General features: G+C 38.1%; 1 protein-coding gene across 1 annotated transcript in view; it reads left to right on the top strand.

Moving 5' to 3' along the window:
• The window catches only part of LOC127656553 (neuronal PAS domain-containing protein 3-like), a 375,215-nt gene that overhangs the window by 342,801 nt on the left and 15,374 nt on the right, over positions 1 to 17,040 (top strand). The window contains exons 7-9 of the mRNA XM_052144935.1: positions 5,644 to 5,762; positions 10,135 to 10,328; positions 13,903 to 14,009. Of these exons, the coding sequence (XP_052000895.1) occupies positions 5,644 to 5,762; positions 10,135 to 10,328; positions 13,903 to 14,009 (420 nt within the window). The remainder of the gene's footprint in view (positions 1 to 5,643; positions 5,763 to 10,134; positions 10,329 to 13,902; positions 14,010 to 17,040) is intronic.

Raw genomic sequence — 17,040 nt, 5'->3', positions numbered from 1 at the left:
ACTAGTGCTCTGTCCCTTTATGAAGAGTGATGATGATTGAGATACATGGAGATAGATGGATTTTCAGTCCAACTGAATTGTTTTCTGTTTTCCAACAGTTGATTTCTTGTGTGTATTGCTAATTTTCATAAGCATGTTAAAACGTAAAAATTTGGGAATTTCGCGCACCGTGAACACCTGTGCGGGAATACTTAAAATGTTGCGTGAGATGTGCAATCCTGCTCCAAAATTCATGAAGTGAGATTGGTACACATTAGTAATTGATACTGATAAGACACTTGAAAAAGAGAGAGGACAGTTCTAGGTGTCTTGCACACTCTTTTGTGCTCACGCGACAGTGCCTCGCCTTGTCCTGTATATTATGCGCTCTCGCGTCTTTGCGAGCTAAAATATAATCACACTCGCTTGTCTCTGATAGCTCAGTTATAGAAGACTTTGTTTGCTCCTTGTAAATTTTGTGCTCTGTTGCATGTTGTCTGATTGCACTAACTTTATAAATGCTGCACTGGCCCGATCGGGCAAGTGACAGTTCTAGCAACTGGCCCGAATCTCTCTCAAACTAGCCCCAGGACATCGGGCAGTCCTTATTGTCATGCCTTGCTATTTTACGGTAAACAATTAAAAAATATTTTAGGGCTGTCGATTTTATGTGTTAATTCGGTGCGATTAATTATATACAAAATAACGTGTTAAAAAAATTAATGTAACTAAACATGTCTCCGGACTGTAATAAGGAATATTCCTTATATCTGAGCAATTCAAGTTTGTAGTACTACCTGTTTTCTCCAGGGGGCAGTAAGCAAATCTCCAGCTGTATAGGCAATGCGCTGCTTACACAGACAGAGAACAAACCTCACTTACCGACGCAGACAACACAAGATGGGAATATGTTCTTGCGTTCAAACACAGGTTGATGTAGCGTAAATCCGAAGGCAGGGATCTCAAGACATGCTTTTCTAAGTTTCAAACGTAGTTTAACTTGACACAGCGACCTAAAAATTTTATGTTTATGAAGCGATACATCCAAGATGTTCCAAAAGCATTCGTCTGATGCAGGTTTACATTGACGAGTCCTTAAACAAGCACTTATAATAAATCTCAGACTTATTGATTAATTCAGGTTCAAAATATATTGCTATAAACTGTAGACCAGTGATAGGCTTACGTTCAATAATATGGAAATGAACAATTATATTAGGTTCCAACGCCACTTTTTGTGTGCCAAAATAATGTAGTAATCTGTATTATTATTTGTTATAATATATATTTCATTTATAATCTAAATATATAGTTTATAGTTATTTAATCATTATACTGTATATTGAACTATTATTATTTTAGTGGCTTTCTCCACAAATATTCATTCATTTGATTATTAATTGGCATACCATGTTATCCATTCGATTAAGAATTGTAACCGATTGACAGCCCTAATGTGTGTGTGTGTGTGTGTGTGTGTGTGTGTGTGTGTGTGTGTGTGTGTGTGTGTGTGTGTGTGTTTTAGAAGTAAAAGGCATGATTTACCTTGTGGTTAATGGTGAGCATTTATCCATCCATCCATCTTCAACCGCTTATCCGAAGTTGGGTCGCGGGGGCAGCTGCTCCAGCAGGGGGCCCCAAACTTCCCTATCCTGAGCCACATTAACCAGCTCTGACTGGGGGACCCCGAGGCGTTCCCAGGCCAGTGTGGAGATGTAATCTCTCCACCTAATCCTGGGTCTTCCCCAAGGCCTCCTCCCAGCTGGACGTGCCTGAAACACCTCCCTAGGGAGGCGGCCAGGAGGCATCCTTACCAGATGCCCAAACCACCTCAACTGACTCCTTTCGACGCAAAGGAGCAGCGGCTCCACTCCGAGCTCCTCACGGATGACTGAGCTCCTCACCCTATCTCTAAGGGAGAAGCCCGCCACCCTTCTGAGGAAGCCCATTTCGGCCGCTTGTACTCGTGACTTAGTTCTTTCGGTCATGACCCAGCCTTCATGATCATAGGTGAGGGTAGGAACAAAAATTGACCGGTAGATCGAGAGCTTTGCCTTTCGGCTCAGCTCTCTTTTTGTGACAATGGTGCGATAGAGCGAGTGCAATACCGCCCCCGCTGCCCCGATTCTCCGGCCAACCTCCCGCTCCATTGTCCTCTCACTCGTGAACAAGACCCCGAGGTACTTGAACTCCTTCACTTGGGGCAATACCTCCTTCCCTACCTGGAGTACGCACTCCATCGGTTTCCTCACATTGAGCATTTATATTATGTTTAATAGATTTGTGTAGTTATAGTAGGTTAGTATATTAATATTATATAATTTGATGGTTCTAGTGGTTGACCCTAACCCTTGTAGTGTTAGATGGATTACCAGTCAAGGTTTGTCTCTGGCTAAGCAAAGCTGGCATGATTCCCAGTCTTTGTTATTAGTCCGTAGCATGTGCAGAATATAGTCAAGAGAGATATTCTTAAATTCAGCATATTGTTCTGGCTGAGTTCGGAAGCAAGAGTGTCTGTCGCAGAGGTTTTACCATATAATTCATTTTGCCGTCATTATCAGCAAAGAGAGGGCACGTACTAAGTGACCTCTCCATCTGAACGGCACACGTGTTAAAAAAGAACACCTTGTCTTTAAGCCTGTCTCATTCTTAATGAAAATGGCGAGTTCCAACGGCCTCAGATCTTGTGTTTTAGTCAAATAGAACTCTACGCTTGACTGACAGCTCTGATCTAAAGCATTTAAGTGTAAGTTTTGATCTCTCTGCCTTTGATTAAAACTAATGAGCTCATTTAATTCAAAATGGGAATGTGTGATAAGAGAAATAATGTTGATGTGATTGGATAAGAGAGGCGAATTAAACTCTTAGAGCTGAAGTTTGTGCTTATATAGTGTATTAAAAGGCTGTTGGCATATTCTTGTGTGTTAGATGATGAGAAAAATTTCATAGTAATTCATATTTAATCAGAAGAAACGAAATGACTAAATATAACATGGCTCTGCCTTTTCCCTAGAGTGATAAAGGACTAGTTAGATTTTAAATGACATTTAATTCATGTTCTCAGACAGAAAAAGAGAGAGAAAATGGAGGAAGAGACAGCAGTCCAAACGCAGAGCCATTTGAAGTCGAGTCCAGCAAAATTGTCTAGGTGTCCCTTAGGTCATTTTACGTCTGCTAGACCTGTCCAAACCACAGCGTCCTTTGCTCTCTTTGGATTTCTGAAGTGTAGACTGATCTTAGTTCGAGATGTCTCTTTGAAGCCAAAACTTTTTTTGAGTTGTCATTGATGTTTAGAAACCCCTAACCCTAAGTATGAGCAATATTATTTTTTATACTTTCCTTAGAAAGAACCACTAATTAAAATTATTTTAACTGTTCACTCATTTCAAAGCCACAGGAGTGGAGTCAACTACACTGTGTATGATGCCTGTTTGTAACATGTTGAATGTCAAGACAAGTTAAAATGTGCAATTAATTTAGCCCTAATCAAGCGTGTTATGGCAAATTAGAAAAGCCTCCTTTGTTTGTCAGGTGTCCTTGTGTTAAGATCAAGGCCAGAAATATGTTTTTTTTTTCCCCCATCTGGTGAGAGCAATATTATGGTGCATTGTGCATGAGAAATACATTCATTGTTTGCATAATTTTGATTAAATTATGCATTATAACTAGATTATATTTGGTAAATTTTCTTCAGAAACAAATTATATACTATAACTACATATAATTCTTCTGAAGACAATGTGAGTGGTGCTTGCTCATGTAAAACCAGCCACCACAATGTTAGAGTGTTCTGGTTGGTTGCTATGGTGTTCTGAGTGATTACTAGGGCTTTGTTAGGTGGCTGCAAGGGTGGTCTAAATGGTTGCTAGGGTTTTCTGGGTGATTGCTAGGATGTTCTGATTCCCACAGCCACCACCATTGTGTCCTTGAGCAAGGCACTTAACTCCAGGTTGCTCCAGGGGGATTGTCCCTGTAATAAGTGCACTGTAAGTCACTTTGGATAAAAGCATCTGCCAAATGCATAAATGTAAATATAAAATGTAAATGATTGGTTTCTATGGCATTGATAGGATAGGTGGTTGTCAAGGTGTTCTGGGTGGTTGCTATGGCATTGCTAGGTTGTTGATGGGTGTTCTGGGTGGTTTCTAGGGCATTGCAAGGAGGTTTTTAGGGTGTTCTGAGTGGTTGCTATGGGTATTTATAGGTGGTTGTTAGGGTGTTCTGGGTGGTAGGACATTGCTAGGTTGTTGCTAGAGTGTTCTGGGTGGCTGCTAGGGCTTAGCTAGTTGGTTGTTAGGGTGTTATGGGTGGTTGCTAGGGTTTTGCTAGGTGGCTGCTATGGTGTTCTGGGTGTTTTCTTATGCTTTGTTAGGTGAGTGCTATGGTGTTTAGATGGTTGCTAGGGTGTTCTGGGTGGTTGCTAGGTGGTTGCTTGGGTGTTCTGAGTGGTTGCTAGGGCATTGCTAGGTGGCTTCAAGGATGGTCTAGGTGGTTGCTAGGATTTTCTGGTGGTTACTTGGGTGTTTTGAGTGGTTTCTAGGGCATTGATAGGATAAGTGATTGTTAGAGTGTGCTGGGTGGTTGCTATGGCATTGCTAGATTGTTTCTATTGTGTTCTGGGTGGTACTTAGGGCATTGCTAGGACGTTTTTTAGGGTGTTCTGAGTGGTTGTTAGGTCTCTCCTATTTTGTTGCTATGATGTTGTGAGTGGTTTCTAGGGCTTTGCTAGGTGGGTGATATGGTATTCTAGGTGACTGCTAGAGTGTTTTGGGTGGTTGCTGAATGGTTGTTAGGGCATTTATAGGTGGTTGTTAGGGTGTTCTGGGTACTAGGACATTGCTAGGTTGTTGCTAGGGTGTTCTGGATTGTTGTTAGAGCATTGATAGGTGGTTGTTAAGGTGTTCTGGGTGGTTGCTAGGATGCTCTGTGTGGTTGCTAGGACTTTGCTAGGTGGGAGCAAGGGCATTCTAGGTGATTAATACGGTGTTCTGTGTGGATGCTATGCGGTTACTAGGGTTTCCTGAGTGGTTTTTAGGGCATTTATTGGATAGGTGGTTGTTATGGTATTCTGGATGGTTACTATTGCATTTCTAGGTTGTTGTTAGGGTGTTCTGGGTGGTTGCAAGGGCATTGTTAGGTGGTTGTTCAGGTGTTCTGTGTGGTTGCTAGAGCATTGCTAGGTTTATTTGGGGGGTGTTCAGGGTGGTTGCTTACATATATATTCTTTTAAGTAGAGGTTAGATTATTTTTTTCAACCTTAATTTACTCTATGTATTAATTTATTCTTAATTTTCTCATTTCTTAATTTACTCATCATCACTATGGAGACAAATATGTTTCATAAGACCAGTATGGTGAGATATATTTATTTGCCATGAAGAGTTTAAAGCAATTAACCATGTTCTGCATGGTTCTGTTTGGTTTTATTAGTAAATACAATTAAGACATTGTCAACGTTTGATTGCCACCTTTGCCCCTTATCAGGATGTGCTGTTTCATTAACCGTCTACCTAGTAATGATAGAAACTCAATGAGAAGTTATTAAATAGTGTCATACTCACTAAGGCAGTCTGATAGGTTGCCCTCTCGAGGGCTTTCCTGTGAGCTGTGTATTGGTTTGGCAATTTAGAGTAAGAGGATTTTTGTTTGTGTTTGTTTCTGCAGTGGAGTCGAGCAGCCCCAGTCTTCTGTCGCCGGATAACACTCTAGAACGTTCCTTCTTCATCCGCATGAAGTCCACACTTACTAAAAGAGGCGTACACATCAAGTCGTCCGGGTACAAGGTAAGACTGTGACCAAGAGACAATAGTGTAGTCATGTTGTAACAGAATATAAATCTTACCTAGTTCTTCAGACTCGCATTGTATGTAATAGACCGAAATATCATCCAGGGCGAATAACTGGCTGATATTTGGCACTTTGAGATTATCGTATCAGCTAATAACCATGTTTGCTTGGCTTATTAACAGAAGTGTTCAAATTTTTTAACATACTGTATTTACTGTATGCATAAAATTGTAATAGTGATAAATAAACTAGGCCAATTTATCGGACAATATTTGGCCCATTTTTAGATTATCGCAATTATCGTAATTGTTATTTCAAGTGTTTAAAGTGTTCATTTAAATTCAGAAATTTTGCGCGTATTTTAGTTGATATAATAAGGTATTGGTATTTTTATGGTTATATATACTGTATATACATATATTAATAATTATATATTTATTGGCCACTAGCTGACTGGCTCTTTAGATATTGTTATTTACAAACTTTAATAAATATTGTAGAAAAATTGTAAATATGTTAAATATCAATATCATTAAATTCTATTAATTCATATAGTGCTGTATCATATAGCTTGCGTGCACATGCGTGGATGTTGTATTTTGGCTTCGCTATACGTAACGCATAATTAGAATTCATTTAATCCTGATCTCAGTTCAGGAGAATCTGTGCTGTCAGTAAAGGGTTAAACTTTTGACGTACTGTGTCATGTGACAAAACAACATGGCGCTGATCACATCACAGTTTTTCTTTGGGAGAAACGCCAACAAAACTACATCTGGTAAGAAGCCTAATTAAGTCTCTAGTTTCATCCAATATGCTGTTTTCTAAATTGAAGCGATTTATATCGAAACTTTACGCTACTGAACACAATGTACTCTAATGTGTACAATAGCACAATATGTACAATGTCTATAATAGTCATTCACTAAATACGGAGCAAGGGAGCATCCTATAGGTTTCCTATCAAGCCAAGTACATTCAATCCAAAATTCCTATCAAAAGTTCAGTTTCAGGCTGCAGAGGAAGTTTAAAGCACTCAACATGGTTGACAGACATGGGATAATGTTAATCAGTGCATAGATTCAGAATTTATAATGTATCATTTTATTTAAACATGGTTGGCAGTGATTGGATGATGCTGGCCAGTACTTGTATCAGAATTAATTATGACAATTTCTGATTGGTAAAATGCCAATGCAAAGAGAGGACATTGATATTTTGTTGCTAAAGTAGAAAAAAACATTTTAACATAAAAGTCAAATCAAGTCAAATAATTTTTATTTGTATAGTTTTTTTATTTGTGCCTTTCACATCTTGCTCCAAAGCAGTTTACAGAAAATCAGTTGCTAGGCTTTGTTTGATGGCTTGTTTTCAATGGGGTTCAGGTTTGGAGATTGGGCTGGCAATGACAGTGTCTTGATCCGGTTGTCCTCCATCCACACCTTGATTGGCCTGGCTGTATGGCATGGAGCATTGTCCTGCTGGAAAAACCAATCCTCAGAGTTGGAGAACATTTCAGAACACAAGAATAACCTTATATGTTGCTTCATTCATGCGTCCTTCACAAAGACGAATCTGCCCAATTCCAGCCTTGATGAAGCACCCCCAGATCATCACCAATCCTCCACCTGGTCGTCTAATGGTTAGACAGAGACCTGGAGAGGCCTTCAAGCCACAGTGTCTCACACCCACTGTGAAATTTGTTGGAGGATCAGTGATGATCTGGGGGTGCTTCAGCAAGGCTGGAAACGGGCAGATACGTCTTTGTTCCCTCATCCATCTGAATGTGGATTCGATGCAAATAAGCGTGAAGTTGGGGAACACAGTAAACCATAGAATAAATATTCATGCATGTGCATTCGCATATATTACCAGCCAGACAAGGACACTTCTTATTGCATTTACTCCAAATTAGGTCAATATTTGTGTTGTTACAATATACAAAAGTATGAATTTTGCATTTGGCGCGGCAGCATCTAGTAATCGACGTAAGGTGGAGAGCGGCGAAGCGCGGCATGCATCATGGCTGTTTATATCTTCCCTCCACTCTGGAAGTCAAATCAAAGTGAATTCTTCTCCAGCTCAAACCCGGCTTTTCTTTTTTTCTTTTTTGAGGGGTCTTGGCCCTCAGCTCAGTTAATGCACTCATGTAAAAGCTCTCTATCATTACTTGGGCCGTATCGCATTTCAAAAGCACTCCAGAGAATCCCTAGGAACAGATGAATCTTATTTCTTATGTATACCTATTCTATATTCACCGAAGCGGTGACGGGCAAGAAAGAGAGAGTGAGCATTGTGTGCTGAACCATGAATTATAAAAATTGATCCCTCTGTTATGTTGGCTTGTAGTAAATTGAGATATGCTATGCGGCTGCCTCACGCCACGGCCATGGTGAACCCTTGCCATGTCAGTTTGCATTTAGCAGCCTGAGCATATTTAATGTTTTGCCAGAGCTTATGATGTTCTTGCCAAGAGCACTCCTGTAGCAATCCACCGGCGAGTCACGCTTTGTGGCAATTACTTCAAAAGTTGTATATTCAAACTAACTTTTTGATGCCCATCTCTTTGGGCTTCAGAAGAATCATTTCCATTTTGCATGTTTTTTTATACCGCTCAATTATATTTGTTGAAATGGAGATGGCGTGTTCTTTGCATGAGCTGGCACGGTCTCTGACGTAGTACTCTGTTTGCCAGAGTCAGTGTACAGGGTTTCTCTTAATACATGCATTTCTCTTAATACATGCAATACTGACTAAGATTTTGACTTTGAAGGCATCATAATTTGCTGTCTACCTTTTGGAACAGCCTTTGCTTTGGGAGCGCACCTATGATCCCTTACAATGCTGTCTAGGTAGTCAGGTGTTGACTGAATGTGACAGATGTCAAAGTATAGAATCATCTATAATTGCCTCTAATTTATGATTCTGTGAAAGTTAGAACAACTCCAACCAGGAGCTCAAAGATTCACTCTTTTAGTGACTGTGGCAGTCAGTCAGTCCCAGGGCTTGGGGTTGCTTGTCCCTCAGAGGAAATGTACAAAGCATCAAAGAGCCCCACCGACCCCAGCGCTCTGTGACTTCGGGGGCCGAGACTGTCTATATGAATGATGCTAATAGCATCTCACCAATCTCTGAGGTGAACCAATGAAAGGATGGTGTCAGAAGTTTTAAAAAACTATAAAAACAATCCCTCCAGGTTTCCCAGGGTGATTAAAACGGATGGATCCAAAAAAGAACATCATTGCTGATCTAGTCAATGCATCCTCTGGGCAAAATGGGCTACAAAGACTTTAAAGCATTACAAATTTTAAAGCCAGAGAAAAAGTAATTAGTTCCTCTGCCTTTGTTATCTTCCGATTATTTTAGAGAAAATTTTACTTTTTGTGTTTCTTAATATTTCATGTCCAACTGGTAGAAGAACCTGAAAATCTTGGTTTCAATCTTGACCAAATGTACACTAGAGTTTATACTAGTACACAAGTGTACACTTACTGAGCACTTTATTAGGAACACCAGTACACTTATTTAATCAGCTAATCACGTGGCAGCAGTGCCATGCATAAAATCATTCAGGTATGGGTCAAGAGCTTCAGTAAATGTTCACATCAACATCAGAATGGGGAAAAAGTGATCTCAGTGATTTCAGCCGTAGCTTTCAGCCGAGCTGGTTTGAGTATTTCTGTAACTGATGATCTCCTGCCATTTTTATGCACAACAGTCTCTAGAGTTTAATGAGCAGAGCAGAATGGTGCCAAAAACAAAAACGTTCAGTAAGCAGCAGTTCTGTGGACGGAAACACCTTGTTGATGATATGGGCTGATTCGAGCTGATAGAAAGGCTACGGGAACTCAGATAACACCTATTTACAATTACACTTACATTTACATTTACACATTTGGCAGACGCTTTTTTCCAAGTGACTTACAGTGCACTTATTACAGGGACAATCCCCCCGGAGCACCTGGAGTTAAGTGCCTTGGTCAAAGACACAATGGTGGTGGCTGTGGGGTTCGAACCAGTGACCTTCTGATTAACAGTTATGTGCTTTAGCAAATATTATAGAGAGCAGAATATCATCTCAGAATGCACAACAAGTCAAACCTTGAAGCGAATGGACTACAAGTGCAGAAGACCATAGTGTTCCTAATATAGTGCTGAATGAGGGTATACTAGATTATTAAAGAGTGCCATTGAAACAATTAAGTTTTCTGAAGCTGTATTTTACTATGTTTAGAATGAATGCTTGCCTGTTTTTTTTTGTATTGTAACTTTATTCCTTTATTTCTTGCCTACAAAGGTGTTTGTGTGTAATGCTGACGACACTAAGTTTAAATCTATTCTTGATTTTCCATCTGTGTCCTCCTCAAGGTGATCCACATAACCGGCAGACTGAGGATAAGAATGGCATTAACACACAGTCGTTCGGTACCCAATCAGATAATGGGAATGGTCGTGGTCGCCCACGCACTTCCTCCACCCACCATCAACGAGGTTCGGATCGACTGCCAGATGTTTGTTACACGGGTCAATATGGATCTCAACATCATCTACTGTGAAAATAGGTAACACAATGTGTGTTCATTTTGAATTCATGGAGACATAAATCATTGGCCATATTCAGTATTGTTTCATTCTTGAAGGTAATATACATTGCAAACTGGGTTGGGCTGTAACGGAATACATGTAATGGTGTTACGTATCCAGAATACAAAAATGAAGTAACTGTATTCAGCACTCGTTATGTTTTCAAGCACATGTATTCAGATTACATTTACTTTATGCAATTTTGTAGTTTATACAATCGCAGGTTAAGGTTATAGCATCGTGGGTTGGGGTTTATGGGATACTTTAAAAATGGACCTCGGTCAACAAAAGGTTTCATGGTAGACACTAGATAATGAAAATAAAACATCTTAGTCATTTATAATGATTTCATGATTGAATATCTGGCAACCTCACCGGAATGTTGTTGTCTTAATCATTTGAGCGCATGATACATTGTCTCACGCTATTCTTATTGTTGTGTAAATATATTTATTTAGCATATCATACAAAGTGATTCACCAAAAATCCTAAAAGTTTACAATTAAAGTCAGAGGAGTAAAATAATTCAAATCACCCAAAAAATAAAAGTAGTTGAAAATACAAAGAATAAATAGGGCTAAATATGGAAGCAAGCCTATTTAAAATCATTAATGTTCTACATTATTGTCGCAGGACCTCACTATGTTGCATGTTAAATTTCTGCAATTGGCATCCAGTTATCATCTGGAAAATATGGTTCATTTGCATTTCGTATCCAGTTTTGTCCATTTGTCTTGTTAGAAAAAATGGATGAGATTTTGTGGTTGACTCCAAATCCACATCTAATTTAAAGAAATCCCGGTAGTTCTAAGTTCATGAAATTAGCTGACAATTAGCTAGCTGGCTGTGTAGACTAACTTAGATGTTAATAGTGAACATGTAACGGTTCAGATAAGATAGTAATAACATATCACACACGATTCTTCCAATTGTGCCTTGCCTTTCTAAATTTGTTTTCTAAAAGTATTCTTTTATTCTGAATATGTTACTTTTTGATGTGATGTATCAGAATACATTTAAGAGAGCGTATTTACTGTTCTTTAAGTATTCTGCCCAACACTAATCGCAAACTATATATGCTCAATTTTGTATTAGCCTAGTTTTCTGTACAACGTTCTGGTTATCTGCCTAAAGAATGATTTTGTTAAGTTGCAAAAATAATTTTAATGTTGATTACTTAAGTTTAAAAATATTACATTATTGTATAACTGAATTAGGGTTGGATAAAAATATAGATTTTCCGATGCATCGCGATCTTCATTTGAACAATCTTGATATCGATTCTTTAATCCCAAGATCGATTATTTTCTGTATGCGCAACCCCCCACTCAATGAGAGAATCACTTTCATTTGCAAATAAATTTTGCACTATGTGACTAAATTTGATATATTTGACAACTGGCTAGTAAATGTTTATATTTCACTCACCAGTATTTGTGTAGTGTAGTGGTGGAGTATTCAGCAGCGAGATCCTTTTACTGCGTGTTGAGAGTAAATGTTGTTCCGTGTAATGCATGACCAAAGATGAGACCCATTTGTCATTGTATAGTGACTCTTTTAATAACCTTTCTGTTCTATAGTAAAGTCAGTTGTTGATCATAAACAATAATAAATAAGCATTTAAGTCTAATCATGCATGGCACAGATGAGATAAAGCCGTTCGAGTCTCTCATTAACACATGACGTCTACAGATGCCCTTTACAGAAAGTTTTACGGTTTTAACATGTGATCAACAAATCAATGGTAATACCTGTAAATAGTACAAATTATGCAATTTAACATTAAACATTAGCAAAAATTGTTATCTTATTACTGTTTGAATGCATTAATTTGTTCATTTTTAAAAAGCCAAAATGTGACCAAAATGATGAAAACGAATAAAATATAATTAGTCAAATGTATATTTTCATAATGTACCTAGTTAGAAGGTCCCCTGTATAGTTAACAGCATTAGCTGGGAAAGAATTTCATTCAAATGTAAGCAAAAGGGACATTATGGTAAAATGGTAAATGGTCTGCACTGTATATAGCGCCATTTTTTTAACCTTAGCGGTTACCAAAGAGCTTTACACTGTGTCCCATTCACACACCCACTCACACTCACACACCAATAACATTATAACTGAAATATACACAAATGAATTGATATATAGTTGAATCGAAATCAGGATCGAACCGAATCGAGAGCTTGTAAATCCAAATCGAATCGGGAAATCTGTATCAGTGCCAAGCCCTAAACGGAATGATCGGAATGAAAATGTGTTTTCTAAGAGTAGATAATCAGCCACACAGTATAATGTTCATGTGCAGTTCATTATGAAGCTTATTATGAATTCTGCTTTAAACACAATCCCAGAATGACCTTGTTTCAACATCAATCATTCTTTAAGCGTCCAAGGGAAAAAAAAGTTTTTGTACTTACAAAACATCTGTGGTTCCTCTGCTGCCCCGTAAAATGAGAACATCTTAATGTGGCCTGGCTTGAAAGGAAATATCATATTAGTTTTATTTATATCTCTGGGATTGAAGTCATCCCAATGTCTGCAAAAAATTTTAACACTCCTCTGCACTTAACATATTTATGAGAGAATGGAATTGGGCCAAGTCTATAGCGGAGTTATCATCACAGCAAAAGCCTGCTTTAAAATGGAGGTGGATAGAGATCAGTTGGGCTTTTTTTTTAAATGCTTGTTCTCTGATCCGTGTAGAGAAGGATTGCACAGAGGTTGAAGTCAAATAATGTCTTAAAATATACTGATAATAGTATTTACCCAGTTGAATGGTATTTCTTGTGGTTTTAACCATCTGTTTTTATCAAATTTTCAATACTTCTCTGATAATTGCTTTTAGATTCAGCCAACAGTTGGTAACGCTGCAGAAGGTCAGAATATATTACGTATATAATGAAAAGGGGCTGACAGCTTGCCATCACAGATGAAAACCCTTTTAATAAATAAAGACTTGTCTGGTGCAATATATTTAGCTTACATAAAGGCGGTTTTGCTTTGGGGGGGTGTCATCTTTACTGAGGTTGACTTAATGAAACCAATCAGGTCTCTGACCAATTTTCATCTAACACTTTCATTGGCTGGACAGGCTTTCACATTTTCAAATTATTGTTGAATCAGACTGTTTCCTTTTGGTGGGCTGTTTATTTATTCATACCAAGCCAATGGCTTCATTGGAGCTGAACACTGCAGAGGCTTAATTGGTAACTACATCTAGCACAATATCTTTTAAAACTGCTGCTGTTTATTATTGATAAGACTTGTTATGAACATTAAAACCAACATGAAATGGAGTTCACAACCCATTTTACTTCTGTAATGTGACATATTTTATAAACAGGATGATGAATGAGAAAAAAAAGTAGGACTTCATTATATCTTTGGGTAAATGATTGGATCTTGAAAAAAGGATGTTGATGATGTCAGCCAAAAAGGAAAGTCGTTTCAGTGGCGGAGCAAGTTTTTAGATACATTCTTCACAATAAGTCCAGGAATGAGTATTAAGAAAGTAAATGGGGTCAATTTTGACTAAATCTTTTCCAGAATCAGCGACTACATGGACCTGACACCTGTCGACATCGTAGGGAAGAGATGTTATCACTTCATTCACGCCGAGGACGTGGAAGGCATTCGGCAAAGCCATTTAGACTGTGAGTACATCTCCTCACTAATGCACCCAGTCAATCTGTGCGGCCACCCAACAGTGCCAAAAACTACAGAATGGTTGTTTAAGAGCAAGATTCAGTGCCTTTACATGCTTTGTGAGGACTCATTGATCATTGGTCAATGACATCCTGAGAGTACAGTGTGTTACGTGCCAAAGCTTGTGTAATCTGTTCACTGCAGCACTTCAGTGTAAAGGGAAAGCAGTGTGACAGGCAAGATTATCCATGCTAGGGGTTCTTCTCATAACTGACTATGAAGAATAAGAACCATTTCTTCTGCCTGATGGGTTGGCGAGCTCACATCTTCAAAACAACAAACCTTATATCACTCGGCAGACACAGAAGTTATATTGATATAACGTTCGTCTTGTTTAATGATATGATGCATTAAGCACTGCTGCAGGTTATATAAAAAGTTCTCCCCTGCAGAATGTGCATTTTTAGTCTCAAAAGAACTGATTCTTTGTCACATTAGTATGATATCTTAGTTTTATTGGCAGTATCATCTGTAAACAGCATTTCAAACACTACTATGGCCAGTTGTGCAGTCCACCAATAACGTTGTAGGAATGCCAACCAGCGACACGGATCGCAAAGTCTAGCGACATGCCGCCCACTACACACTAGAGAAAGCTCTGCCGTTTGATGAACAGGAATGTGCAAGATCTGTTTTGAGGGTGTGGAAAGAGCCGGGTTAGGTTGAAAGCAAGCAGGAATACATTCTCATTGGTCAACGGATGCCTATGTCAGTATGCACTGCAGCATAAAGTATAAAAGTATAAAAGAATAGTTCACCCAAATATGAAAATTGTCATCATTTACTCACCCTCATTGAAGATTGTTTTCCATGCAATTTAAATGATCGGGGACCAAAGCTTTAAAACGCTCCGATTCTTGAAAGAATCATTCAGAACAGTCGTGTGAGCCAGATCAACGATGAATTGAAAATAATAATATTTTCACAAATTTGCAAGAAATGTGAAGTTTATTCATTTTATAAAAGCACTTGCATTTATTCTTCTTTTAAAACTTAGAAGACAGGGAAATTTTTTGCATTCCCTCGCAATAAATTTAACTTGGTTTTAGTATAGTAACCATATTTTAACTTTGATATTCATAGTAAAACCATAGTAATAATACAGGAAAATCAAAACTATGGTAATAAAAATCAAATCTTATTATGGTTTTACTACAAATACCATGGTTAATCTATAATAAAACCATGGTTAATATATGGATACAGTATACTGTATTAAAATCATGGTTACTAAACTTTACTACATTGTTACTGTAGTAAAACCATGGCTTCCGCCACAAAACAAAAACAATACATGGTTAGCCCGCAACAGTCATGGTTACTACAGTATTACCATAGAAAATGTATTTCTGCCAAAACTGTGGTTACTGCAGTCTACAATATTACTTTAGTAAAACCAAAGTTAAGCTATGATACTTGTGTAGTAAAACTATATCCTCGAAATTATTATTTTTATTACCATAGTTTTAATTTTCCTGTATTATCACTTTGGTTTCACCACGAATATCATGGTTAAAATATGGGTTTTGTTGTAAAACCATGGTAAACTTATTGCAAGGGAACGCAAACTATTATGAGGGCACACAAAACTATTTCAGAAAATAGTTTTGTGTATGCAAGAATAGTGTTCGGTCCTGTGCCTGGAATTGCACATCATTGCAGGTAGGGCATTGCCGGCCAATTCGAGCATTGCGGGTAAGTATCTGTGCAATTGCGCGGTCAGCTCAAGGTGCTTTTTATGTCACATCTGACACTGTTAGCAAGGTTGAGCTCATTTGCTGAAAAACAACATGCAACCATGTAAAAACAGGTCTCTCACATGCATGTGAGTGAAAATTACTGCGTGTGAATATGGAAATTATTTGGTGCTGCTGAATGTCTGATACCTGTGATCAAAGCTTTTGAACGTATAACATCAAAATCAAAACTCCATATGCATCTAACTTTAAATATAAATGACGTTTTAAACTGCGAAAAAAAAAAAAACGAAACTAAAATCGTGGACGACTGACATGTTCGTGTCTGGTAAAACAGTGAAGTATTTGACTTGCTATCAATAAGCTACGTCACCTAGCATTGTGCTTGGCTGGTGCAAAAAGATACTTGTGTGATGGACGACGCATAAATGCATTTCTTTAACAGCAAAAGATAGGGTTATTTCATTGCATATTTTTCTGACCTTTATGACACAACCATTTTGGTATTTCTACACTAGAGGGAACACAAAATACTTTTTGCCAGTGAGAAATACACGAACTGGGTTTGAATGTTATTTTTAGACTGTGATGAAATTGAAAGAACAGTAAATCTCAGAATGTCATTCACGTATCCCCTTTGTCACCTCACGAACCCCCGGGGGTACGCGTACCCCAGTTTGGGAAACACTGCTCTAGGGGGCAAGTCAAAACAATTTTTTTTGGTGATCAACATTATGCAACAAATGCTGTCGATTGAGCTTAACTTGTATTGAACCCAGAGGTTTTCCATTAAATTTTCTATCGAATGGTTTCAGAAGACTTGGAATATAGCACACCAGTCATATCATTCACTTTTATAATACTTTCATGGTGCTTCTGCATCCTTATTTTTTTGAGTGTTTAAGCTTCAGCCCTGCTCATTATAACTGCATGGAAAAGAGCATGGAAAACAAGTCTTACAAAATGTCCTTTTATGTTCCGCGGAAGATGAAAAAGAAGGCAAAACAATTATTTTGTGGTTATGGTTTTACTGCAAATACCATGGTATTTGAGGTCAAACCAAATTGCCACAAGAATTACCATGATTGATCTATAGTAAAACAGTGTACTGTATTTAAACCATGGTTTCTGCCAAAAGAAAAACATGGTTACTTAACTAACTTTTCATATTGTCAAATGGGTTTTGAACAACTTGAGAGTGAGTGGATGAAGACAGAATTTTCATTTTTGGTTAATCTATTCCTTTAAATTGTCTAAAATGTTATTCACATGACGGACTGTC

Source organism: Xyrauchen texanus, chromosome 16 (genome assembly GCF_025860055.1).
Source record: "Xyrauchen texanus isolate HMW12.3.18 chromosome 16, RBS_HiC_50CHRs, whole genome shotgun sequence".
NCBI lineage: Eukaryota > Metazoa > Chordata > Actinopteri > Cypriniformes > Catostomidae > Xyrauchen > Xyrauchen texanus.
The sequence above is the reverse complement of the archived record's forward strand: the minus strand, read 5'-3'. Positions and strand labels throughout refer to the sequence as shown.